The 26,009-nt window shown below is 37.4% G+C and overlaps 1 protein-coding gene across 3 annotated transcripts in view; it reads right to left on the reverse strand.

Moving 5' to 3' along the window:
* kcnh5b (potassium voltage-gated channel, subfamily H (eag-related), member 5b) overlaps positions 1 to 26,009 on the reverse strand; it is a 77,143-nt gene that overhangs the window by 42,045 nt on the left and 9,089 nt on the right. For 2 of the 3 annotated variants that reach the window (XM_067420929.1, XM_067420928.1), the window contains exons 2-7: positions 11,979 to 12,315; positions 10,484 to 10,607; positions 6,396 to 6,502; positions 5,396 to 5,524; positions 3,429 to 3,547; positions 1,007 to 1,399 (exon numbers count right to left, since the gene is read on the reverse strand). In XM_067420929.1, coding sequence (XP_067277030.1) covers positions 1,007 to 1,399; positions 3,429 to 3,547; positions 5,396 to 5,524; positions 6,396 to 6,502; positions 10,484 to 10,607; positions 11,979 to 12,051 — 945 coding nt within the window. In that variant the 5' untranslated portion in view covers positions 12,052 to 12,315. Of the gene's footprint in view, positions 1 to 1,006; positions 1,400 to 3,428; positions 3,548 to 5,395; positions 5,525 to 6,395; positions 6,503 to 10,483; positions 10,608 to 10,689; positions 11,051 to 11,978; positions 12,316 to 26,009 lie in introns of those variants that run through there. The other variant, XM_067420930.1, reaches the window with a different exon arrangement.

Raw genomic sequence — 26,009 nt, forward strand, 5'->3', positions numbered from 1 at the left:
AACCAGAAGAGGATGCAAAGGACAAAACGACATGGACATCTACATGGTTTTTAAGAGGAAGAAATTTACAAATCATCACATGAGTATACAGCCAGTATTAGTATATACCATCTCAGAAGACAGCCCCACAGACTGCACACAGTCCATTGTCATAAAATTAACAAGAGCTGCAACAATACTTTATTTTCTTAGAGTAAGTCGAAGTGAAGTAGGGTTTTTGGATACAGATTTGATAAAATGAGAGCTTCTGAGGAAAGAGATAAAGTAATGAGTAAATCTCACTGAGTAATTATTGATTACCTAATAAGGCAGTTCTAAATTTTTATATTACTAAATTATTAGTCATTAGTGGTAGCTGAAGAGTTAATGTAGAACTATTAATTTGTCCTGCATTACTACCAGCATAGTTACCTATTAAAAGTATTACCCTTATTTTCACAATGTAAAAGCGCTTGATAGCACAAACAGTAAAAATCCATGAGAAGGATTGTGTTTGGCCAAACTAAACTGCAAAACGGACTAGACTTTATGTCATCAATAAAAACGATGTCTATGTGACACTACCTGAGGTTTCTTTCTGGCAAAAACATTTTTCTCACAGAGGAAAAATATTGCTGCCAGTTCAGCTTTTCTGCCCCAAAACTATCAAGCTCTTCAAAGGTTTAAATGAATTTCAACAACAACCCTAAAGCATTATTCTCAGAAGAGAACCTGTGAGAAGCCCTGCCATAGAAAATAATTGTTCAATCTTTTATCTTTGAGGGGTTGACAGGTTAAAAAAAACAAGTGTTTGAAGTGCTGCTGAGTTTTACTTGAAAAAAAACTACTATAGCTTATCTTATAACAATAAACTGTCAAACATTCTCAGAATAGAAGAACAACTAAAATGACATTTTACTATTAACCTTTTTTCCAAGTGTGTTGTCATTAATTTCATGGGGCCAGTACCCAATTCCTTACTCTGTGTCCTAACCAGGAGCAAAGCGGCGGTTATACGGTTTCTCACCTCATCCACGTTTTCAAAAGCATTGATGATGTCATAGGGCAGACAGGACAGCAGGTCTATGACGAACCAAGTCTTCAGGTAATTCATCCTGATCAGCTTCGGATCCGAGATCACCTCCCCTCCAGGCCCGACAAACGTGGTGTGGAAGTTGAGCACGATGTCCACAAGGAAGATGACGTCCACAACGCTGTCCAGAACCAACCAGGTGACATTATTCTGTTTGGTCTTGAAGGAGACATTGTAAGGAACCATGATGGCAGTGTAGAATGTCAAGATGAGGATGACCCAGTCCCAGGTGGTTTTAAAGGTGCAGTAGTGTAAGATGATGTGAGGCGGGGTCTTAGGGGCTTCCTGCTTATACTGAGGAAGGATGTCAGAACCCAGCTGAAGCACCTGAGAAAAAGTTAAATAAAGACAAAAAATTATAAAGAGATTGAAGGATCTGAGACAGACAAAACGTAAAATACTAACATTTCAAAGCAATGGCAGTGGCATTTCACATTTTTGACACTATTTGTTTTAAATTTAATTGTTGGGAAATGTATGATCAAGTTCTTTATATTATACATATTTTAAATTGTTCTACTTTTAAGAAATGTTTTCACTCAGAAATTGCTAGTAAATTTTACATTTAACATTGCAAGTAACACATTGAATTAAATGTAAAGTAGAAATACTGAAATAGTACTTCTTTGTAAAACATACTCCAATAATCATTTTATATAAATTAAAAAATAATCCCCTATAAATCACCCTAATAAGTGGGGATTGTCTTTAGGGACAAAAGAGAGAGTGAAATGAAATGAAAATGAAATTTCCCTCCGGAAATTGTTTATTTCAATATTAATTTTTAGCTCTTATTAATTTCTGCTCTTCCCTGGACAATACACTGTTTGCTATATATTATGCATTTTTGTATTAAAAGAACATGAAGTGTACTCAGAGATTTAAAAGAAGACACAATAAAGAACAGAAGTCGAAGGAGGGAGAAAGCCGTTTCACATCATACAGTATATCAATCAAGACAATTTTTAATTGTTTAATTGATTGTAAAAATATGCAAGAAAAGAAGATCAGAATTCAAATGCAAAAATGGTGACATATTTCCGGTTACCTTTTGAATTCTGTCAGTGTAAGTCATGAGAAAACCCTTTATCTTAAATTTAAGCAAGAAAAAATATGTTTACAAAGTATAATGTTTACAAAAAGAAAAAAGGTAAAGAATTCAATGCAAATCAAAGGTTCAATACAAGAAGCTTCAATCAACAGCATCTATAGCACATTTGGCACAACTGACTAGTCCCTTATTTTCTTTAAAATGAAGGTAACATTGAGGCACTTGCTGCACAAGGTACAAGACCTTTGGGGCCAATCTTTGGGGATTTTAAAGCAGCATTTTTAAAGCATTTACATTTCTGATTTGCTCTGCTAAAACTTATTTAGCAGTGTATTATTTAAGCTGTAAATGTGTACCCATAATTATTTAAAGTTTAGGGTTTTACGCATTTTCATTAAAGTTAGTTAGCACTAAAATCATATTAACATGTTTTTTTTTACTGTATTTTTAACATTTACAGATTGTCCACATTCACTTCCATAATAGTGCCTTACTGTAATCCAGATTATTTTAAGAAAAAGAGAAAAGTCCAAATTCATTTTTGCGTTATTCAACATTAAATGGTTTCAGCAATACTGTCGATTGAGTTTAACTTTTACTGAACCCAAATGATTCCTTTAAGAGATTCAGGTTGAAATAATTACAGAAGTCTAATTTTTAAGAGTTGATGAATAAGAACAAACCTTAACCTGTGCAATGCTGCCTTGCGAACACTGTAACAACACACATTCAGCATGGATCAGAGACATTAAACCATGATAAAAGCAACCAGCCTGCCATCTTTAATGTTCACCCTCATCAAAAACTTTTCAGTGGCGGAGTTTCAGACAAAATACAAAATATCTAGTAAGATTGGTTCCATCCTGACACAAAAAATAACACATTTTGCACCTCTTTAATGCCACCACAAAACTGTGAAAGCAGTAAATGACAGATGAGAAAAGAAGAAAAATTAACAGGGGTTATGACACACACACACACACACTCCTCATCAGTGTTAATTATTAATAGCAGCTTCTGGCACTCAACTGTAGACTTCTGCTGTCCAACAGACACGTGTGAGATTGTGTTACAGCAGTGTCCTGTGTGTGTGTGTGTGTGTGTGTGTGTGTGTGTGTGTGTGTGTGTGTGTGTGTGTGTGTGTGTGTGTGTGTGTGTGTGTGTGTGTGTGTGTGTGTGTGTGTGTGATTCTATTACAAGTTTGTCCTCCGTGAGAGGAAGTTTTGTATAACCTTGTACTGTGTAGTCAAGGATGTAAGCAAATGCTGTCTGTGTGTTTGTGTGTGTGTGTGTGCGCGTTTTCACCTCTGCGAGTCTGGACTGTTTGTGCGAAGTGACTTCGGTTCTGCTCACGGGTGTGATTTGCTGAATGGTGCTTTTACTGTTCGTCAACGCTCGAGTCAAGCGTGCAAACTTGGTCCAACCTACAAGACACATTTGATATGTTTAATGAAAAGCATTACACATTTGAATAAAGGTTCTGCACAACTGAACTGAATTTAAATATTTTCAAAGGGCATGTTGTGCTTCATTTTGAGCAAGAAGCTGACATTTTGTACAAAAATGTTCACAAACTCATTCTCGCAAGTTTGTTGATTTGATTAAACACCAAAAAGTGGAGAATTATATATATATATAGTCTTGTTAGCACTTTATTTTAGGGTTCAATTCTCACTATTAACTAGTTGCTTATTAGCATGCATATTACTAGGATATTGGCTGTTTATTAGTACTTATAAAGCACATATTAATGCTTTATTCTGCATGACCTTATTCTACAGCCCTTAATCCTACTCAATACCTACACTTAACAGCTACCTAAATAACTATTTATAAGCAGTAAATTAGGATTTACTGAGGCAAAATGTGTAGTTAATAATGGATATGTGCTCCCCCTACTAAAGTGTTACCAAGGTCACCAAGGCTGCATTAATACAGTGATATTGTGAAATATTATTACAATTTAAAATAACACTTTTCAAAAGTGTTCAAAGCTAAATTTTCAGCATCATTACTCCAGTCTTCAGTGTCGGAACCCATGAAAAAACCATGATATAAAAAACCATGATATATTTTAACTGTGTACATATATATACATCCTCCCAAACATAAGTCCTCTGTGGCCCAGATATGACTCTGACTCAGCAAAGTTCTTTATGTTGAGTAAAAGTGGAACAGATGTTAGCTGTCATTCCCGTAATGATCCTGCAATGAAATGTAACTGTTGCAACACTCTCTGGACTCTTGAGCCATTTCAGATCTCTCGCTCTATCTCTCTTTGATTCTTGTGTGATTAACGTTCATCTCACACACTGGTGAATCTGACGCAAACATGCTCAAGTCACACTTCATCCTGAAATCATTTAGTATAAAGAAAACTAAGCCTATTTATAGGACCATTAAAATATTGCACTATAATATTATTTTTTTAATGACAGTTTAGTGCATTTAAAATTACTGTAACAATTCCCTTTTATTTTCAAAGTGATTCTCAATACTATGACAGTAATTGTCTTAGTGTAAAAAATAATTGTCGTAAAAAAGGCATGCTTCCGTAGTTTCTACACGAAAAATATTTTTTTTCTTTTTTGGGGGAGGGTGAAAACTGAACTGGACTTAATGTTTTAAACTGGTTTTGTGGAATTCACCCACACACACCAAAGCAGAATGATTATGACTGCACTACTGGAAGTTTTGGAAACAGAATCATATTTTTCAGTTCAATAAACAAGCACCCCCAGCAGACACACACTGACACACACACACAGAGTACGTGCTTGAAATAGCACTTGAGAGTGAGAGCCAAAGGAAAAACCAAGCAGTACTTGCCAATCATAAACAAATATGACATACAGTACACATAAGCACATCTGATGAAGTGTTTATCTGTCAGAACAAAATAAAATCCAGCAAGCACTATGGGCACATTTGTGACTTTCAGACAAGTATGCATCAAAATTAGCTATGGTTTTACAAAAAAAAAAAAAAAGTTATTATAGTTAAACCATGGTAAGCACAAATTACTCATGGTTTTGATACTTAACCTATAGTTTAACCATGGTATTTCTGATAAAACTGTGGTTATACAAATGGTATACTTTAACTAAAATAAAACCATGGCTGATTTTCGTAAGAGTGACATTACAATTAGTATAATACAGTACATACAGTGTGTGTGTGTGTGTGTGTGTGTGTGTGTGTGTGTGTGTGTGTGTGTGTGTGTGTGTGTGTGTGTGTGTGTGTGCATGTGGGGAGGGGGGTGTAAAACTCACCTCTGGTGCTTTCGTCTTCAATGGGCTGTTTAAAGACAGTGATATCCTTGAATGTACACAGGAACAGAACCACTTTGTCATTTTCATTTCGGATTGGAGCAATCTGCATGTAGAACCACACTGGAGATCCTGTACAAGGTCAGAGTTCAAAGTTAGCTTCAACACACAGTTTCTGACAATGCCATTTGAGATTTTACATCTTTAAAGCAGAGTCTTTTCACATTGAGTCTTCAAACCAATTTTGATGAAAATATGCTCCTGTATTTATTAAGTATAGAAGTATACTATATAACCCATAATAGGCTATATACTGTATATTGTGTTTTAATTGATTACAGTAAATTCATAAGCACATTTGCATGGCCAGATCAAAACTTTTTACCTCCAACGATCCATGATATACCATTTGCTAATTTGGATCTATTTTTTCAATGTTTTTTTTTTTTCTTAATAGGAAAAATTGCAATGCTGAATTTTTAGCATTACTACACCAATCTTTAGTGTTACATGATCCTTCAGGAATCATTCTAATATGCTATTTTAGAGCTCAAGAAACATACAAATAATAATAATAATAATGTTTTACTTTGTGTGGAAATAAACACATTTGTGTTATAAAATACTATTCAAAGTTTAAGGTATGATTTCTGTCAAATTCAGCTTTACCATCACAGGAATAAATTACATTTTACAATATAGTCCAATAGAAAACAGCTATTTTAAATGTTTATATTTTACAGAATTACTATTTTACTGTATTATAATCAAATAAAGGCAGCCTTGGTGAGAACAAAAAACTTCTTTCAAAAACATGCCAAAAATCTTAATTATTCCAAACTTGACCAGTATTGTACATGGAGATGTTTAATGCTGTTTGTTCAGATATTCCATTCTGAGTAATATCTAGTATTTCTTTTAATTATACTAATTATTTTAGTCATTTAAAGAAACTTTAATGGCATTTTTATCTGTGCATATATTTGTTTGAAGTCTCACTTACTGTTCTTTCTGTACAGCAGCACTTCAAAGCAGTTGGACTCATAGTTGTCAAAGGCCTGTCTCACCTTTTCTATCGTCTTCTTGTCTGTCAGCTCCCCATACATAAAACTACAGAGAGAGATTATTCACACAGCAGGTGAATTTTAAGTAATTATCCCTTCCTGAATTCATTAGAATCTACATAAGTCTAAAGACTCATGGAAGTAGTGTTCGGATGATGTCCAGGATTCACATTTTCCCAAAATGAGTGGCAATATCTAATGACAAATCTTAAGAGATTACAGAGATTTTCTAAAATGTATGTGCACCTCTTATCCTTAAAGCAAAGTGTAACCAATTATGGAATCTTAACCTGTTTGTTTTTGCTGCAGTCACAAATAAAAGCTTATTAATAAATAAAAAGACTGTCTGTTGTGAGCAAGCATGGCAGGAAATATGCTCTATTGTGGAAGACAGTATATCTGTGGCTCAAGCCACTTAATGAAATTATTTTTTTATATCACTATATGCAACTGCAATGCCAGATCTTGGCTGGGCCAAAAAGATACTTTCATCTATTTAAATTAAAATTCCTGACACGTCTATATATAAATATATATATATATATATATATATATATATATATATATATATATATATATATATATATATATATATATATATATACACACACACACACATAAAGTGGGTACGTACGGAAAGTATTCAGACCCCCTTACATTTTTCACTCTTTGTTATATTGTTATATTACATTTTTGCAGATTAAAAAAAAGAAAACCTGAAATATCACATGGTCCAGGTATTCATCACATGGTATTCAGACCCTTTGTGACACTTAAATATTTATCTCAGGTGCTGTCTATTTCTTCTGATCATCCTCGATTACCAGATTATACTGATTGGACTTGATTCGGAAAGTCACACACCTGTCTATATAAGACCTTAGAGCTCACAGTGCATGTCAGAGCAAATGAGAATCATGAGGTCAAGGAACTGCCTGCAGAGCTCAGAGACAGTATTGTGGCAAGGCACAGATCTGGCCATGGTTACACTTTTTTTGTGTGCTGCACTTAGGGTTCCTAAGAGTTTAAAAAAAACAACAAAAAAAAAAAGTTTTTGTTAACTCACAAGGCGCGTCAACAATGCAACCACACTTGCCGACACTGACACATTTCGCAAAATGAAGCAATGGGATAGAAGAAGCGCGTGGGACTATTTTGACAGAAAGGGTGACAAAGTTACGTGCAAAATAAGATATGCTGTATTATAATACAGCAGTAGTACAAGCTCCTGACTAGTGGAGGAAAGCAAATGAAAGTTGCTTCCTGAGGCTGGCCGCTCTAGCGAGGCGTCTCTGTATTCCCCGGGCATCAGTTCCATCTGAAGCCTTGTTTAATGCTTTTCATGGTGTGGTTTTTTCCGACAGCTTATCAAAAATCTCGGCCGAGTCCGACTGGAGCCTGTTTTTTTGTTTTTGTTTTTTTTTTTACATTGTTGCAGCCATTAAACAAGTTCAGTTTTGTTTTTAATGTCAAAGTAGTTATATTTCGTTTTGTTTTTTTGTTTAGTTAATTTAGAAAAATGTTTAGAGCATTTTTTTGTTTGTTAAATAAAAGTTTTTTGTTTTTTTTAAGTGACAAACTAGCGGCCGACAGTGAGTTAATTGCATGTTTAATCAATTTGTCCTCTCAAATCAACTCTTGACTTGTCTTACCTATAATAAAATCCATAGATATAACACTTCAAGCATCACAATGTTAGTTAATTATACCCAACTATAATATTACCTCCACAATAAAAAGGTTGAGAGCTGAGGCAGGTTGATGCTGCTCGCAACGGCGCACGCAAATGAAACAAGCTACACAATCTAAACAAATCTTTGCCTTATACCTTACACCTCCGCAAATTGAATATAAATCAGATCTTCGGTCTGGCCTATATTTAATGGAGTTCACAGCAACAAAAGCAAAAGAGGCATTTTATTCAGCAGCTTATTTCAAATTCAAAGACCGCAATATTAGAAAGAGCGGTCTAAGCAATGATAAGATCATTTATACATTTTTATTGAAGATGATTGTGTTTTGGAGCATCTAAGACTTTTAAAGATAATTTTAAATTTAATATACGCTTCAACATACACTTCTCCGGTTTTGTCTGAAATGCTTTCATACCACCTTCTGAATTGGTTTGTTTGAGTAATCGGAATTATATACGTCTCGAAAGAATCTCGGAAGGCATTTAGACCAAATGGTCATTTCGCAATCAAATAGAAACCTGGTCAAAGAACACGAATGAAGGAACCAGTTGTAAAAAGGTCATAACTCTAGCAGCTGCGCTGAAGAAACGCACGCTTCTGCTGGCGCGGACTCCAACTCTGTGCGAGCCATGTCTTGACAGTCGTGTAAGCTATTATGGTCTTGTGTTGTTTCCACCAACATCTCATTCTTTTAATTAATAAAGTAAATATAAAACAAAGGAGAAACCTAAAAAAGGCCTAAGGCCAGGCCCGCATTTTAGGTATGAAGTGAAAATTGGCCCGAAGCCCGGCCCTAGGGGCGTAAAAAACGACGGGTCCTGTCGGGCTCAGGCATAAATGCAGGGCTCTAGTGTGAATCTAGGTTCTGTTGTTGAGCTGTTCTGTATGTTCTGCTGTTTGCACAGTAAAATAAACACGTGAAAAAGGTATTTTTAACGGGTCACAGACACTCGTCAATTGTAGCTTATTTTTATGTAATGCCAATTCAATATTATAATCTTATCAGTTAACGTTTAACAATCGATTAATGAGCATCGTTTGTCGGTCGGGAAAATTAACAGAAATGAGCATCCCTATGCAAGACACACCTGATAAAACACCTAAAGGACTCCAAGATGGTGAGAAATAAGATTCTCTGGTCTGATGAGACCAATATAGAACTTTTTGGCTTTAAATCCAAGCAATATGTGTGGGGAAAACCAGGCACTGCTCATCACCTGTCCAATAAAGTCCCAACAGTGAAGCATGGTGGTGGCAGCATCATGCTATGGGGGTGTTTTTCAGCTGCAGGGACAAGTCGACAGGTTGTAATCGAGGGAAAGATGAATGCGGCCAAGTACAGGGATATACTGGATGAAAACCTTCTCCAGAGTGCTCAAGACCTCAAACCCTAAGCACACAGCTAAAATAATGAAGGGGTGGCTTCACAACAACTCTGTGACTGTTCTTGAATGGCCCAGCCAGAGCTCTGGCTTAAACCCAATTGAGCATCTCTGGAGAGACCTGAAAATGGCTGTCCACCAACATTTACCATCCAACCTGACAGAATGGGAGAGGACCTGCAAGGAGGAATGGCAGAGGATTCCCAAATCCAAAGAAAATGAACTTAAATGATTTTAGCAAATGGCTGCAATATAACAAAGAGTGAAAATTTTATTGGGGTCTGAATACTCTCCGTACCCGCTGTATGTATGTATGTATGTATGTATGTATGTATGTATGTATGTATGTATGTATGTGTATATATGTATATATATATATATATATATATATATATATATATATATATATATATATATATATATATATATATATATATATGCACACACACACATTTTACAATATATTCAAATAGAAACAGCTATTTTACATTTTAATAATATTTCACAATACATTTTTTGTGTATTTTTAATAACATACTGGTAAATGCAGCATTGGTAAGCATAAGAGACTTCTTAAAAAACATAAAAAAATCTTACTGTTCTTAAACTTTTTACTGGTACTGTATATATAGACACACACACACACACACACACACACACACACACACACACACACACACACACACACGCACACACACACACACTTATAACAGTACACTTAAGGTAGAGGCAAAGTGATGTAAAACCCCAATAAACAAGCACCTAGCAGACATAATAATTTCTTATAAGACGTACGCTTAGGCTATTTCTTCATTTCTTAGAACAAATCATTTAAAGCCTCAGTGTTAAAATGTTCAATTCAACTGGCCCCTTAAGGTACTGCAACACCAGAGATCTTCAATTCAGCATGAACAGTGTAAGATTTCTATGGTCATATGTACATTCCCTCACCTGCATGTGCTGCTTTTCTGCATGACCTCTGCTCTGTGGTATCCAGACAGCTTGCAGAAGCCGTCATTACTGTAAACTACAGGCCAGTCCACAATCTGAGCATTCCCCAGCAAGAAACTTGTCTCTGAATGTTCAGCAAAAATGACAAAGTATAAGAGAGAGAGCAGGAATTAGTGACCTGACAACATTATATTAGAGTCACTTACCTAGCTCTATAGTAACATCTGGTGTAGGCCTACTCTATAAAATTTACTTTCAAAACTTCATAAAACAAAACTACAGACATTTCTTCCCATTTTTCAGACATTTTCTACCGGGTTTTACAGACTATGCTTAAGCTAGTCTCAGACTAAAACCCATATTTTGGCTGTTTTAACAGAAAGCAACTTGCACTGGGCGTATCTTGAAACATGTCAGTGCCATTGTGTTTTCTCTCAAAGATTCACACCGGTAACGTTTTTTTTCTAAAGCACGTTTAGAAAAGCTACTTAAATGCCTTAAAAACATGTCTGTGAAACCAGGCCTATAATTATCAGACTCGCTTTGTTTGTGATGCAGAGTTGCAAACGACGACTCACGGCACACCAGACACAAACAGCATTACTGTAACAGGATCTAAGAGATGCTGCCCCCTCTAGTGGTCATAAACACAACAGTTCTCTCAAAACCATCGGGCCAAACTTCACGCGAGTCCTGATGTGCTGCTGGTGACGCAGAGATGTGGAGAATTACTGTATATCGAGTGTGTTTATAATCAACTGAAAGAGAAATAAAACGGCATGCGTAATTATATTAAATTAGATGCAGGTAGAGGTACAGGTAGTAGGGCTACTACACGATGATTTAGTAAATTGCGGCTGCGTAACGTTGTATTGTCTAATTATTAGCCCACATTTCTCTGTGCTCTTTTTTAAATAATAATAATTAAAAAAAAATATATATATAAAAATATATATATATACACACTAAATAAATACTGTATGTACATACAAATTCTGCAGCGCAGTAAGAAATTAATGATTTATTAAATGATGTTGTCAAATTGCAATGAAGACGCACGAGATGTAAGAGGTCCTAATGCATGGATACTGACGAATGAAGTTTCTTTATTGCACGATTTTAAGTTCATTTCTTGCAAAACGCCTCTATAACTCAAGAACAAAAATTATTGTGCAAATTATGCATTTAAAAAAAATCACAATGCGCCCAGCTCAGAGAACTGCAGTCACTAAAATACAGCTAATGAAAATTAATGATAAAATAAAATAAAAATACGAAGTTAAATAATTCGATAGCCTATTACAGCGTCCATGTTTTCATCCTAAATGTAATGTGAATAGCCAATTACATATAACTGAACAAAAGCAGCTCCACATTAATTAGCCTATGTTTATAGAAATAGTGGTAACTCGGTATAGGCTAAATGCACAGTATCATTGGCACTGTAACAATAAGTGACCTAATGCATTTCAGAAATCATAAGCGGGCTTCTCACCACTCGAGCGTCTAACGATATTCTCCAGGAAAGTGTTTTGCGGTGCCACCAGCCCTCTCTTTCCCCCGGGCATCGTGCGGCTGTGTGTGTCGCGCTGCTCTCGTAAGGTGGGCACTCTCTGCGCGTGGAGTCTCTGCCGGCGGAGCGGGGAAGCTCATGGTAACGTCGCGCGCTGGCTGGCCGGGAGCTTCTGTGTGCCACCCGCGCGCGCTCTGGGCTCAAAGCGACAAGTCTGTGGGCACGGGGAGCTCCCCGCGCATGCGTAACTGCACCGAAGCGCACAGGCAGAAGATGGGGATCTCCAACTCCAACGCTGGGCGCGTGCCCAACAACTCCACTGCAGAGGAAAAGAAAGCGTTATCAAATCTCTTAAGCGTTATACCATAATATACCTCCCGTTATATTATAACTGATTAATTATATAAGTCTACATCGTAGGCTACCTTTGGAGCTTTAATAAGCTCTAATCAGGCTACCCGTTCGAATTGAACGGACCTGCAATTAATTGCAGAATAAAACTGAAGCCCAAATGTTTAATTTTGCATGAGTGGCGCGAATCACAGCGACATCCTGCACCAACATATGCTTATAAGCTTTTTAATCATGACCACCTTTACAACAATTTATTAGGCTACGTGTAGATTCAACAACAACAACAAATATTCTAGCTATTTGCTCAGTTTATTAAATTATTAATCTTTAGTTTTTTACTTAATTGCCATTTGCACTCAATTGTTTTAGCCCATGTTAGACCTTGTGGAGGCTGTGGGTGGCTATAATATCTTCTCAATGAGTTGCAACTTTGCTAATGCCAGGGGACAGGTGCTTTACTTGACCATTACTTGCATGCTACAAAATTACACTTCACTTAGCATGTGAACTAGTTTTGTGTTGGTAGTTTTAATGTAAATAAATAAAATAATATAGCTTGATTCAGTTCATCAGTTCTACCCCTCTCAAACAATCTTGGAACGCGTGTGTGTGTGGGTGTGTGTGTATGGCAGCTACTCACCACCTAAGCACAAGTTCACCTCTTCACCAAAATGGTAACCGAAAAATGTAATACAAATATTAAAAAAAAAAAAAATAGTATTAAATACAATGTGTGTGTATGTTTAACACAGTTTAATCTTCTAAAAATTATTAAAACAATAAGTTCTTATACGTCAGTTTAATTTAATTTAAGTTTAAATTACTTAAACATCTGAGTTGAATTTAAGAGAGCAACTTATTTTACAGTGATAATCTGTTAAGGGAATAGATTTTTCACTAAAGATTTATATTAGCTACAACTGGCATGTTGTTGCTATAGTTTCTAAATGTGTACACTGCCTAATACTCAAAATAATTCATTTGTTTGAGTAGAGCAACTTTTCATTTTTCAAATGAACAAATTGGGCTTCTTCTTTTTTTAGCCACAGGACCTGGGCACCTCACAGTCATTGAGTTGACCATGAACTCTTGTATACCAAAGTATTCTAGAGTCAAATGTGAGACTATCTGTCCGACAGCTAAAGCTTGGCCAAAATTGCAACCGGACAATGATCTGAAGATCCCCAGCACAAGTGGACCAAAATTCCTCCAGTATTTTGTGAGAGACTGACAAATCATGCAGAAAATGTTATTGCAAGTTATTACTGCTAAAAGTAGATTGACAGGCAATTGAATAATAGTGTCCTTACATCGTCACCCATAGTTTTTCCATTTTGACTTTATTTTTGCTAAATAAATAATTACAAGGAGCAATGTATTGATGTTCATCTGAAGTTTTAGTTCCCGAATTTGAAGACCTTCAAAGCACAGATGATTTTTTAAATTACAGAAAACCATGGGATTCAATAGGGTGTTCTAACATTTTCACACGAGTATAGTAAACACTATAGATATTAAAAATATATATAGATTGTTCTCTATATTGACCAATTATTTTCTGGTAATGAATAAAACTTTATCTTTGGTCCCCTCCATCCTTGAATATTTAGTACCTTGTCTCCTTGTCACAGAGCCCAGGACAATGTTCCCAGTTGTCCTTTCAAAAAAACACTGCTGTCAAGACCCATTTGTACACCGGCTTACGCAACAGATGACATCAAGCACAAAAATCAACCAAACTCTGTGTATAGTTGCTTTTTTTAAGACCACACATATCTGTTTTAGTGCTGTCAGTCTGTGCCCTTTAATTTCTATGAAGCTTTAATCACTGAAGACTCTAAAACACCTGTTCTGCCCTCAGCCACCTGCCAACATGAGACAGGATGAATGGGGTGATAGAGTAGAGGTTCATACTGAGTGAGTTTACATGAACATATTCCATCAGTAAAAAAAAAAAAGTTTTGAGGAACATGATACTAATAACTCATATACAAGACTGATCAAAGGAGGTGACGACATAGTTAGAGCCAGGCATTGCGTGATCCACACTTTGGCACTACAGGGGTATAAACTGCAGTCCATTCCCATTTTTAACTCTTAAAGATCTTCAGGGCAAACTACAAATTGTCAAACCACAGGCAGTCATACCGGCAAGTCAATGGTTTTGTCTAAGCTATGAATAATGAATAAAAATAAAATAATTATTATTATATATATATATATATATATATATATATATATATATATATATATATATATATATATATATATATAGTCTTGTTCAAAATAATAGCAGTACAATGTGACTAACCAGAATAATCAAGGTTTTTAGTATATTTTTTATTGCTACGTGGCAAACAAGTTACCAGTAGGTTCAGTAGATTGTCAGAAAACAAACAAGACCCAGCATTCATGATATGCACGCTCTTAAGGCTGTGCAATTGGGCAATTAGTTGAAAGGGGTGTGTTCAAAAAAATAGCAGTGTCTACCTTTGACTGTACAAACTCAAAACTATTTTGTACAAACATTTTTTTTTTTCTGGGATTTAGCAATCCTGTGAATCACTAAACTAATATTTAGTTGTATGACCACAGTTTTTTAAAACTGCTTGACATCTGTGTGGCATGGAGTCAACCAACTTGTGGCACCTCTCAGCTGTTATTCCACTCCATGATTCTTTAACAACATTCCACAATTCATTCACATTTCTTGGTTTTGCTTCAGAAACAGCATTTTTGATATCACCCCACACGTTCTCAATTGGATTAAGGTCTGGAGATTGGGCTGGCCACTCCATAACATTAATTTTGTTGGTTTGGAACCAAGACTTTGCCCGTTTACTAGTGTGTTTTGGGTCATTGTCTTGTTGAAACAACCATTTCAAGGGCATGTTCTCTTCAGCATAGGGCAACATGACCTCTTCAAGTATTTTAACATATGCAAACTGATCCATGATCCCTGGTATGCGATAAATAGGCCCAACACCATAGTAGGAGAAACATGCCCATATCATGATGCTTGCACCTCCATGCTTCACTGTCTTCACTGTGTACTGTGGCTTGAATTCAGAGTTTGGGGGTCGTCTCACAAACTGCCTGTGGCCCTTGGACCCAAGAAGAACAATTTTACTCTCATCAGTCCACAAAATGTTCCTCCATTTCTCTTTAGGCCAGTTGATGTGTTCTTTGGCAAATTGTAACCTCTTCTGCACATGCCTTTTTTTAAACAGAGGGACTTTGCGGGGGATTCTTGAAAATAGATTAGCTTCACACAGACGTCTTCTAACTGTCACAGTACTTACAGGTAACTCCAGACTGTCTTTGATCATCCTGGAGGTGATCATTGGCTGAGCCTTTGCCATTCTGGTTATTCTTCTATCCATTTTGATGGTTGTCTTCCGTTTTCTTCCACGTCTCTCTGGTTTTGCTCTCCATTTTAAGGCATTGGAGATCATTTTAGCTGAACAGCCTATCATTTTTTGCACCTCTTTATAGGTTTTCCCCTCTCTAATCAACTTTTTAATCAAAGTACGCTGTTCTTCTGAACAGTGTCTTGAACGACCCATTTTCCTCAGCTTTCAAATGCATGTTCAACAAGTGTTGGCTTCATCCTTAAATAGGGGCCACCTGATTCACACCTGTTTCTTCACAAAATTGATGACCTCAGTGATTGAATGCCACACTGCTATTTTTTTGAACACACTCCTTTCAACTAATTCAAACTAATTGCCCAATTGCACAGCCTTAAGAGCGTGCATATCATGAATGCTGGGTCTTGTTTGTTTTCTGAGAATCTACTGAACCTACTGGTAACTTGTTTGCCACGTAGCAATAAAAAAAATATATGAAAAACCTTGATTATTCTGCATAGTCACATTGTACTGCTATTATTTTGAACAAGACTGTATATATATATATATGTGTGTGTGTGTGTGTGTGTGTGTGTGTGTGTGTGTGTGTGTGTGTGTGTGTGTGTGTGTGTGTGTGTGTGTGTGTGTGTGTGTGTGTATTTATGTATATATTATATATGTGTGTGATATAGAGTGTATTTAATAAGCTGTGTCAAATTCAAAAAGTTCATATCCTACAATAATACACAGTAAAGAAAGGAATGCATAAGTCAAGTAAAGGTTCCATAACTCAGAGCTGTCAACGTTCATTAAATCACTCACACTCACCAGCCGGCCAGCTCACACACTTTGCCTTTGCAGTTAGAGAGGCATAAAGTACATATATAATTATGACGTAGAGAACAAAACATAAATCATAAGATAGAGAAGAGAAAAAGGAGAGTGGTGAAGCACAAGGAGGAGAGATACACATCTCCCCAGCTGGGAACTTTAAAGGAGGCCAAAACTCATTCTTTAAGACATAATCTAATTATTACAGCTCCGTTGGTTCTTTAATGAGCAACACAGTTTAGGCTTGACAGCATGAACCTCAAGTGATCAATATATTCCCAGATGTTTAATAATTTAAGATTCACTGTAAATGTCAGAGACAGAACACAGCGGGGTTGTGACCTCATTCTACCCTCAGAGACGGTGACCTGCTGTGTAACTGCAAATGTACACACTCATCTATTAACACTCATTCATATACACACACTCTCTACTGTATTCACTGATACACATTTGCTTAATCTTGCTCACACACACCACAATAAGCCTGGCATGACTCGTCGATTGTGACTGTTAAATCGCCCGTGAGCATATCCCAGTTTTTTTGGGGGGGCTGGGGTTTCCATTTTTCTCTCTCTGTGATGCCATTAGAAAAAATAATAATAATTCTTCCTAGCTTGAATGTATTTAAACATAAATAAATAAATAAATAAATAAATAAATAAAAAATAAATAAATAAATAAATAAATAAATAAATAAATAAATAAATAAATCCTGTCGATAAGTCGATAAGCCTCTGAATCTGAAAGGAAAGAGGTTTCCCTATATAAGGAACTGTGACAGGGCCAGAGGACAAATGATAACTTCACAGACATGATAGATTTTCCTTTGTCATTACACCATTCGCCAGCTCTGTAGCACTGCCAGATTTTCTATAGTTTTACAGTACAGTAATGGCCTTTCCATTAAATGAGCCAGATAAAGTCAGCATTTTACTTCTAAAAAGAGACATATTTCAGAACAAAATTTTATATTAAAAAAAAAGCAGAAAGGGGCTTGATTTAATCCATCAGGACTTCATTTGAAAATGAAAAGTAGGCATTCCATGCCAGATTAAAACTAGACCTGAATGTCAACTGCAAAGAACTACCAGAGGCATACACTTTCAAACCACAATGTAGGCCTAGAGGTTAAAGGTCAAGTTCATATCATAATGTAACACCTATTTTTCAAATGTATTGTTATTTGCTTTATTTGTTTTATTATGCTCATAGCTGTGCTTTTATAAACTATTTAAAATTTTGAGATTGATAGAGTTGTTGGAATCTTAGTGATGGTGACATTGAAATCGCGGGACCATAGTGTAGTCCATTTATAGCCTATACCTTTAGCTTTTTTTACTTCTGCCATCTCCATTTAGGCTTCAAAATTAATACAAGTTGTGTTCATCTGTGATAATTATTTTGATGGAAAAAACATGCAAGTATAAACTTGTGTTGTTCACAGAGCTCGATTTTAGCGATAATCCAAAAGTCTATGGGAAAATTCTATTCTACAAACTGAAATCATACCTGCACCACTCTATTGCGATAAGTTTACTATGGTATTGGTAATTATATATGTCACTAATGCTATCAAACTACTGTTTGGGCCGAACCAATAGTGTGAGTTTAGGACATCGCTATGGTTTCTGAATAATAGAACATGTGAGAGAGTTTGAAACTCATTGGCATTAATTTTGCAGACATGCTTGTTGCTGCCTGCAGCATAGAAATTACACACTTCATCTTTAAATATGGCATGAACTTAAAGTTGCATTTCTCACAACGGAGCTGTTACTGGTTAACATTAACATTAACCAATAACCCATGTGGCCCAAGCAACGTCAGCTAAAAAGGAGATTTAAGAGTTGGAGCATCATGGTACATTTTGATGTAAATTTATAATAAGGAATTTATTAATTAATTGCATACAACAAGCAGAACATGAAAGTGGGATAGGGCCAGATTTGACAATGTTGACTTTGCTTTTAGAAGATTAGCAGATTAAATACACTGTTGCAAATGAGTGTGTGCTAATACAATGGACATCTCTGGAAAATATTTAAGAAACCACTCTCCACATGGCAGCCATTTCATTCGAGTGTCTGTTGAATTTCAACACAGACACACCTCATTCTGCTTAATGAAATACTGATCGGGTGATCACTGAACAAAATATTCTTCTGAACCAAAAAAATAGGACCAGCTGGGTGACAAAAACACTGCTAGTACCTCAAAAGTAATTGGAATCAAATAACTATTGACCATGCCAAAAGTCTTGACTGAGGAAAAGAAGGGCTCAACTCTGGCTTTACAGGCAGAGGGATACAGTGAGCGTCAGGTTGCTTCTAGTCTCAGCCTCAGATGTCAATCAGACTGCTGGCTGAACGTCTGATGCATGTACTTTTCTGGAAACACTTCAGGAGTTCGAAGTCGTTCTCTGATTAGTTGAATTCTGTGAGACGTGGGTGTTGCTTTCTTTTACAGCCTGACTAGAAACAAATGCTGAGACACCAAACCTATTTTTTTACAGTCTATGCTCCAAACTCCTTAGTGGAAGAAGAATATCGTCATGTTTACAACTGTGACAATGAGCGCTTAACCAGGACCTTTGAAAATCCAGCATTTAGTTAAAAATGCTGGATTTTCAAAATTGTGTGAAGTTAATTTGAACAACGTTCATGAATGAATAATTTGTAGATGCACGTGATACATTTTCACGCCCCTAAACATAACGCAGAACAAAACGAACTGTGACTGGTTGTGTTATAGCTCAGTCAAACGTCCTCTTGGGTGGTCCTTGACCAATGAAAGCTACAATGGAGTCCAGGCTTTCTGCCATCAGTCTGAAGTTCTGGCTACGCAAGATTATGTTGCTTCCATCCTACAAAAGACCATGAAGATTTGACCGTAAAGGGCTGGAATAAGGTCTTCTGAGGAGTACACCACCTAGCCTAGAGAGGCCTACAAGCCACAGTGTCTCACGCCCACTATGAAATTTGTTGGAGGATCTGTGATGATCTGGGGTACTTCAGGAGGCGGGAATCAGACATATTTGTCTTTGTGAATGACACATTAATCAAGTCACGTACAAGGTTGCCCTGGAAGAAAACTTGCTGCCTTCTGCTCTGACAATGTTCTTCAAATCTAAGGATTGCTTTTTCCAGCAGGACAATGGTCCAGTCCATGCAGTCAGGTCAATTCAAGTGTGGATGGAGGACCATCAGATCAAGACCCTGTCATGGCCAGCCCAATCTCCAGACCTGAACCCCATTAAAAACCTCTGGAATGTGATCAAGAGGAAGACGGATGGTCACAAGCCATCAAACAAAGTAAAGATGCTTGAATCTTTGTGCCAAGAGTGGTATAAAGTCACCTAACAGCAACAGCAATGTGAAAGACTATAGAGAGAGCATGCCAGAAAGACAGAAAGCTGTGAAAGAATCTGGGTTATTCCACCTAATATTGATTTCTGAACTCTTCAAAGTTGAAACATTAGTTGTTTAAAATTGTATATAAACTTGTTTTCTTTACATTATTTGAGGTCTGAAAAAACTGCATTATTATGTTATATATTACAGTATAGTATAGTATAGTATAGTATAGTATAGTATAGTATAGTATAGTATAGTATAGTATAGTATAGTATAGTATAGTATAGTACAGTACAGTACAGTACAGTACAATATAGTATAGTATAGTATAGTATTATATTTTGACCAGTCTCTAAATGACAATGTGTTTATTTGGAATTAAAGCTGTCAGTAGTTTATAGAATAAAACAAAAATGGTAATTTTACTCAAACACATACCTAAATAGTAAAACTGACAATTTTGCAGTGGTGTCATTTTTTTCAGAGCTGTAATTGTCCCTCTTTCTGAGGCGCATCAGAGCAGTCAGATGAGACGTTTGTCTCATGGCTCTCTAACAATCAAATGTGTGGTCAAGTACAGCTCACAGAATACTGCTCGATTGAATCACAGCAGGGCTCCGTCATCTATTACCAGCAGGAATAGAGTGAAATGAGAAATTACAGGCAACAATCAAAGAGCAGTGAAGATTTCTAAATGCATAAGCATGATTTCTTTCCCCAGGACGATACACATTTGTATTGATACAAGTTAAGATAAGATTCAGGTATCCGGCTGCTATGCCTCTATTTTTAAGCACATCAGCAGCAGTATATCCCAGAACTGGCCTAAGTGCTGTCACTCAAAGCTACAGCCTTCCTGGAACCAATACGATTAGATGCCATTCTCTTACCCAGTTGTAATATTTGTTCCCTGAAGTCAGGGAGAGTACATGAATCCGTTTAAACACAGCCAGATAAATACACATCGTGATTCGTGCTGCCTGTGATGTCGAGCGCGAACCATCCTGATCTCTTTTGTCTCCATGCTTGGGCTAATTACAGCTCTGCCCACGATTACTGTCAGATTCAAAGCTACATAAACATTTAAGAACAGGAAGTCCCTTTTGCTCCTAGAATCATAAAAACCATTTGTTCCCACATTAGCACCGTAAGGAGAAAGAATATGCACCGCATCGATGACAGGAACAACTCAATGATATGCACCAAGTGTCGGTGGACAGTGGCTATTTTCCAAATTAAAATAGTTCAATAAGACCTCAGACGTATAGTGAACTTTTAAAAAAAAGTAGTTAGCTACATGGGCTACTACCATTCAAAAGTGGTAAGATTTTTTTTAAACGCTGGTAAGATTTTTTTTTTAAACGTCTCCCCCTCCCTCTCTCATTTCTGTCAATAGGGGAGAGGGGTAGCCTGACAAGCCAGACCCACATCAAGATGTTTGGTCTGGAAACTCACCATAGACAGGGCTCAATCCGAGGGGCGGGATAAACGTGCTGCGTCCCAATTCTCCTACTTATACTATACGTCCTAAAAGTATGTACTCTTTTTGTGAAGAAAAAGTATATACTTTTGAGTGTGTAGCAGAAAAGTATGCAAGCTTCGGGACATACTACTTCGCCATCTTTAACGGACTCTGTCGCTTAGTTACGTGCATCCCGTCACCGTTTATCTGCCCTGTCAATCATCGTCAGATTCGTCACAGTTCAAATCCTCCACTTTCAGTTTAATCTCCTACCGTATTGGAGAGAAATGTAGCCGCTCGTTGATCTGCCATTTGTGGGTCTTTAATGCAGAGACTCTCCTCATGTATTTACAGTTTAAATATAATGATGCATTTAAAAGTTAATGGCCAAACGTGTCATTTCAAAAGTTCTCAATGCTGCTGCAGGTGAAATATAATGTGACAACACTGAATAAATATATTTTTGTCAGGTTAAATATTGATAGTTGGTCACTCAAACCCCTTTATCTAAACTTCTCTACTTAACCGTCGAACTCGCACACCCGTCATGTTTGTAGTTTTTTAACGCTTTTTATCTGCGTTTGTAGTTCTAATCGAATCCTCGTCCAACTCGCAATGGTTTATGGGCAATATCAGCCGTTAGAGTGCCCATCGATCCATACTGTGAATTCGGACCGGAAATAGTAAACCATCCGGGAATCTTTGGAATACTCTTTTCAACATACTACGATTTGGGACATACTAATTCTATTTTCGAATACTATTTAGGATGGATAGTATGCGAATTGGGACGCAGGGACGGTCTTTCAAACTCCCTCTGCACGCGATAGGATAGTGCTACACCAACCAGAGCAACATGAAGGTGAAGCAGAGCTCGCTGACTGATTAAACATTCGCCGTATCCGGTCGGCTAAACTCCGAACACATCTTCCCTTTTTAAGAATGACTTCAGTGCCGCTCTTTGTTCTTTTCTCAGAGAAAAGCTTAACTCAAGTCTTCCAGAGTCGCGGTCAGAGCTGATTCGAAAGACCACCGCTGTTTGCCAGTTTATTTACTAGAAGCACGCAAGCGCAACTCGGCCGTCGTCATTATGGCCCCGCCCGCAAACTATACACGATGTGATTGGGCTGTCCAGATTCTGAGGAATACAGTTCAGCCGGGACTTTTTACTGCGCCGAGTCAAAGTACTCTCAGAAGTGTTATTCTGCCATACATTATAGTTCTCCTTTTTAATCCGCTTAGAAAAGCGTCCCGTTTTATGTCATCATACTTGATCGTTCAACTATTCGTGTAACTGTATTTAAATAGGGAAAACGTGGAGGTGTTTGGTCGCTTCTAACTTGATCTCTGTTTGGTACCGTAGTGAATGAACTGGCTTAGTGGGCTAAGCTAAATGATATCAGAATGTCACCGCACGTCAGAGCGATTAAGTGCACGCACTCAGAGGAGATAGGTATGTATTAACTTGTTTTAGTTAAGGGAATAACATAGTTTAATATGAAAAAGCAGTGACGTATCCTTAAATTACTAGATTTTAAAGGTGCACTATGCAACTTTCCGTCCGCTAGAGGGCGCCTATTCAAAACAAAGGCGTAGTTTGATGATGCCAAGTTCGAGCGCTGTCTCTTGAGACATGTAATCTTTATCTCACAGCCAGTGTTAAAATTGGACTCGGGTAGAAATCATGTTCATGGATGCGGTTATTAACATTACTGTATTATGAAGCAGAGCAGGACCAAGTGTTGTGGAGCTGAACACGGCTGCTGGAGCAGTTGTTACACAAACACACGGCTCATGATCACCGGGACTTTTATTATGACGGGACGGGACACAGTCGCTGGGCGCGCACGCTATTTCTGCTTTTCCGGTCATGAGTATAAGGTGAGGGAGCCCTTTTTATTATATTAGATACATTTAAGTGTGTTTGAAAAATGATGTGATGATGTTACTCTATGCGTTCGCTCGGAGCTGCTGTGACATGTTCACACTGCTAAGAGAAAAGCGCTTCTGCTAAATAAAACTGAGGGTAACACAGATATGACGCAATTGACAGGCGACTCCCTCAAACGATATGCTGACACATCCCGGTTCATTGGTTAAAATAGCAATTGTCTTACAATTTACAAATAGTTGGAAACATTTGGGATATTGTAAGAGCTCAACTGAATAAAATATATAACACTGGCCTAGTGGTTTTATAATTTACTCCAAAAATACTATAGTGCACTTTTAATTAATAGATAATATAATTTAAGCACATTCTTGCCATTTTTAAATTGAATTTCCTTAATTAAATTATATACTGGTAACATGAACAATGTAACATTACATTTCAAGAGTCTTGCCACTAGATGAACTGTTCCTCTGGGTACTGAAGTCAGATCTTGAGTTTATCGTCAGTATCCATAATATATTCATGTATTGTAGACATTATACAATATTTTTTTTTTGGGGGGGGGGGGGGGGGGGTTAACATTTTAAAGCATTTGTTAGGTTTTTCTCTGTATACCGAAGCGGTCCTCACATTTCATTCATTCCTAAAGTGGTCAAATTGGCTACAACCCATAGCAACCACATAAACTTCTTGAATCCAGTCTTTCTTTGTGTGTGTGTGTGTGTGTGTGTGTGTGTGTGTGTGTGTGTGTGTGTGTGTGTGTGTGTGTGTGTGTGTGTGTGTGTGTGTGTGTGTGTGTGTGTGTGTGTAAGGTTGCGACAAATGTCCCAAGGTCTTGGACCACTCCGATGAAACACACACAAAAATTGTGTAATTTTTTTTAAAAGTTAAATTTAAATTGTTTTAATTTGCTCTGTTTGTTGAGAGTAAAATAACATGGTCCAACTTTATATTAGGTGGCCTTAACTACTACGTCCTTGAGAAAATGAGCATAATGTACTTAATGTGTTCACATTTTTGCTGATACTGATATTGAGATGGGATACGGGTGAAGTTAGGGACGTGTGGTGGAATGGTTAAGTTTAAGGGTTAGGTGTAAGGGAAGTGTAAACAGTGTAATTATAAATGTAACTACAGATGTAATTACAGGTGTAATTACATGCAAGTATTTTTTTAAATGTAAAGACATGTATGTACATAATAAGTGCATTGTATCAAATGATTAATTTAAATGTTAGAACATAGTATATAAGGCCACCTAATATAAAGTGGGTACAATTACATTATATATACAGGTCCTACTCAAACAATTATAGAGTATAGAGTCAGCGGGCGGGGCCATAATGACGACAGCCGAGTTGCACTTGCGTGCTTCTAGTAAACACAGAAACTGGCGAACGGCGGCGGTCTTTCGAATCAGCTTTGACTGCGATTCTGGAAGACTTGGAGTTAAGCTTTTCTCTGAGAAAAGAACAAAGAACGGCACTGAAGTCATTGAAGTCACTGAGTTTAGCCGACCAGATACGGTGAATGTTTAATCTATCAACAAGCTCCGTTTCACCTTCGTTGCTCTGGTTGGTGGTAGCGCTATCCTATCGCGTGCAGAGGGAGTTTGAAAGACAACCGTTTATCTCGCCCCTCGGATTGAGCTGTCTATGGTGAGTTTCCAGACCAAACATCTTGATGTGGATATGGTTAACTCTGGCTTGTCAGGCTAGATTCTGGCATACAGCTCATGAAAACCCAAAATTCTCAAAAAATCTTTTAAAAAAATAGCATATTTTATCCGACCAATAAAAGAAAAGTGTTTTTAATACAAAAAAAGTCAACCTTCAAATAATTATGTTCAGTTATGCACTCAATACTTGGTGGGGAATTCTTTTGCAGAAATGACCGCTTCAATGCGGCGTGGCATGGAGGCGATCAGCCTGTGGCACTGCTGAGGTGTTATGGAGGCCCAGGATGCTTCGATAGCGGCCTTAAGCTCATCCAGAGTGTTGGGTCTTGCGTCTCTCAACTTTCTCTTCACAATATCCCACAGATTCTCTATGGGGTTCAGGTCAGGAGAGTTGGCAGGCCAATTGAGCACAGTAATACCATGGTCAGTAAACCATTTACCAGTGGTTTTGGCACTGTGAGCAGGTGCCAGGTCGTGCTGAAAAACAAAATCTTCATCTCCATAAAGCTTTTCAGCAGATGGAAGCATGAAGTGCTCCAAAATCTCCTGATAGCTGCATTGACCCTGCCCTTGATAAAACACAGTGGACCAACACCAGCAGCTGACATGGCACCCCAGACCATCACTGACTGTGGGTACTTGACACTGGACTTCAGGCATTTTGGCATTTCCTTCTCCCCAATCTTCCTCCAGACTCTGGCACCTTGATTTCCAAATGGCATGCAAAATTTGCTTTCATCCGAAAAAAGTACTTTGGACCACTGAGCAACAGTCCAGAGCTGCTTCTCTGTAGCCCAAAGTGGCTTGACCTGAGGAATGCGGCACCTGTAGCCCATTTCCTGCACACGCCTGTGCACGGTGGCTCTGGATGTTTCTACTCCAGACTCAGTCCACTGCTTCCGCGGGTCCCCCAAGGTCTGGAATCGGTCCTTCTCCACAATCTTCCTCAGGGTCCGGTCACCACTTCTCATTGTGCAGCGTTTTTTTGCCACACTTTTTCCTTCCCACAGACTTCCCACTGAGGTGCCTTGATACAGCACTCTGGGAACAGCCTATTCGTTCAGAAATTTCTTTGTGTCTTACGCTCT

Source organism: Pseudorasbora parva, chromosome 17 (assembly GCF_024679245.1).
Source record: "Pseudorasbora parva isolate DD20220531a chromosome 17, ASM2467924v1, whole genome shotgun sequence".
Classification (NCBI taxonomy): Eukaryota; Metazoa; Chordata; class Actinopteri; order Cypriniformes; family Gobionidae; genus Pseudorasbora; species Pseudorasbora parva.